General features: G+C 60.5%; 1 protein-coding gene across 1 annotated transcript in view; it reads left to right on the top strand.

The window, feature by feature from the left end:
* Positions 1-1759, top strand: part of MRC2 (mannose receptor, C type 2) — a gene marked incomplete at both ends in the record, with an annotated part of 18182 nt that overhangs the window by 7685 nt on the left and 8738 nt on the right. Inside the window, one exon of the mRNA XM_010024129.1 lies at positions 85-192. Within this exon, the coding sequence (XP_010022431.1) occupies positions 85-192 (108 nt within the window). The remainder of the gene's footprint in view (positions 1-84; positions 193-1759) is intronic.

Here is a 1759-nt window from a genome sequence, read left to right as displayed (position 1 = left end):
TGTAGAGCTAAGGTGGGGATGGATGGTCTGGGAAGTTCCCCAGGCTGTCAGACACACTCACTCCTGCTTTCCTCCTTGCTGCAGGAAGGGAGGTGGAATGACAGTCCATGCAACCAGACCCTGCCATCCATCTGCAAAAAGCCTGGGAGAGTGAGCCAGGAGAAGGAGGAGGATGACCATGGGTGCCGAAAGGTGAGGGAGACCTGGGGGTGGGAGGTGGCTCTGATGATGCTCGGGGCTTCGGGACCCCTCTCCCAAAACCACTTCAGCCAGCCCTGCTGAGCAGCGCCTGGAGCTGCTCCTCGTGCCTGGGGGCTCAGCCCCTCACTTCTGAGGTTGCACGAGGCCGCAGGAGGAAACTGGGACAAAACTCCCGTCTCCATCATCCAAGATCCTCGCCCTGGGGCTGGCCTGGTTGCCAGCAGGGACGTTAATGTGTTCCTTTTTCCTTCGGCCTCTCTCCGTGCCAAAACCCAGCAGCAAAGCGGCTCCGCGTGGGACGGGGGCTGCCTTTTCCAGGCGGGATACGGGCGTTCCAGGGACGCCGCCACCAAAGTGGTGGGTTCTCACCCGACCCTGCTCTGCCTCAGTTTCCCCGGCTGAGGCCACCCCGTTCCCACGCTCTCTGGGAAGTCTTTTTGTGCCTGTCCCCAGGCTCCGAGCAGCCGGCCTGGCATCGCCACCACGCTCCAGTGTCTCCCAGCGCCCCGGAGCAAGCCAGCGGGCACTGGCACCCGCACCACTAACAGCCCCAATGGGCTCTTCCCAGGTCCTCACCCCGGCACAGCAGAGACAAACCTTGGCAGACACTTGGCTCTGTGGGAGCTCAGGGAGCTGCCAGAGCCAGAGGAACCCCAGTGTTGGCAGGTGCTGGGGACAAGGTGCTTGGTGGCAATGTGCCACCATCACCCATCTGCTTGTCCCCACAGTCCTGAGGGCTAACAGCGTGTCCCCATGCAGATAGAACCCTCCTGCCTCCCTAGCCACACAGTGTTACCCTGGCCCTGGGTGCCCAGCAGAGATGCACCCACTGGGAAACAAACTGGCAGTGATACATGAACCAAGGAAAGACACTTTCCCATCGTTCTCATCCTCAAATTTGCTACCCAGATGCAGAGGCTGAGGGAGAGGAGGCAGAACCCTGCTTGGATAATCAGCCCCGGTCCTCTCCAGCCACCATGCTGGGTTTTCTTGGTGGCTTTGCTGCTTTTTCTCCCCCTTTTCAAACCCTCTTTACTTTTGGAAGAGCCTTACAGGAAGGTATGGGGGGCGGGTGGAGGTTTGGGCAGTGGGAAAGGCAGAGGCGGAGAGGGATGATGGGGTATGCTGGGATTTGGAGCTGGAGTCAGCAACTGGAGTTGATGGTCTTGGGCCCTATTGCTAACTTTGGGGAAAGGCTGCAGGAACAGGAATTTAGGGAGAAAAAAAAAGGGATTTGGGATTTGGTCTCCCAAAGGTGCTCTCCTGCTTTCCTCCCCACCATGCTGCCGCTACTGCAGGTGGCACGTGTCTTTCCAGTGCCCAGGGACCCAGGGATAAAGCCCTGGCTGCAGTTCCTGCCCTGCCAGGAGGGTCCCTGAGCCTCCCGCTGAGCCCTTCACCCTTCCCACCCTCGCTCTTCCTCCCGCGGGTGAGCCCCTGTGTCCCTCCCCACACCACCCCCTCTGCTGCCAGCCCCAGGGCCGCCCCGCTCCCTGCTCTGGCAGAAGACAGGAGCTATTGTGTCTCCAGCCCCGGAGAGGCTCCAACATCAACAAGG

This window comes from Nestor notabilis, unplaced genomic scaffold (genome assembly GCF_000696875.1).
Source record: "Nestor notabilis isolate BGI_N333 unplaced genomic scaffold, ASM69687v1 scaffold17931, whole genome shotgun sequence".
NCBI classification, from domain to species: domain Eukaryota; kingdom Metazoa; phylum Chordata; class Aves; order Psittaciformes; family Psittacidae; genus Nestor; species Nestor notabilis.
Note: the sequence above shows the minus strand (reverse complement) of the source record. Positions and strands in the feature narration are given on the sequence as shown.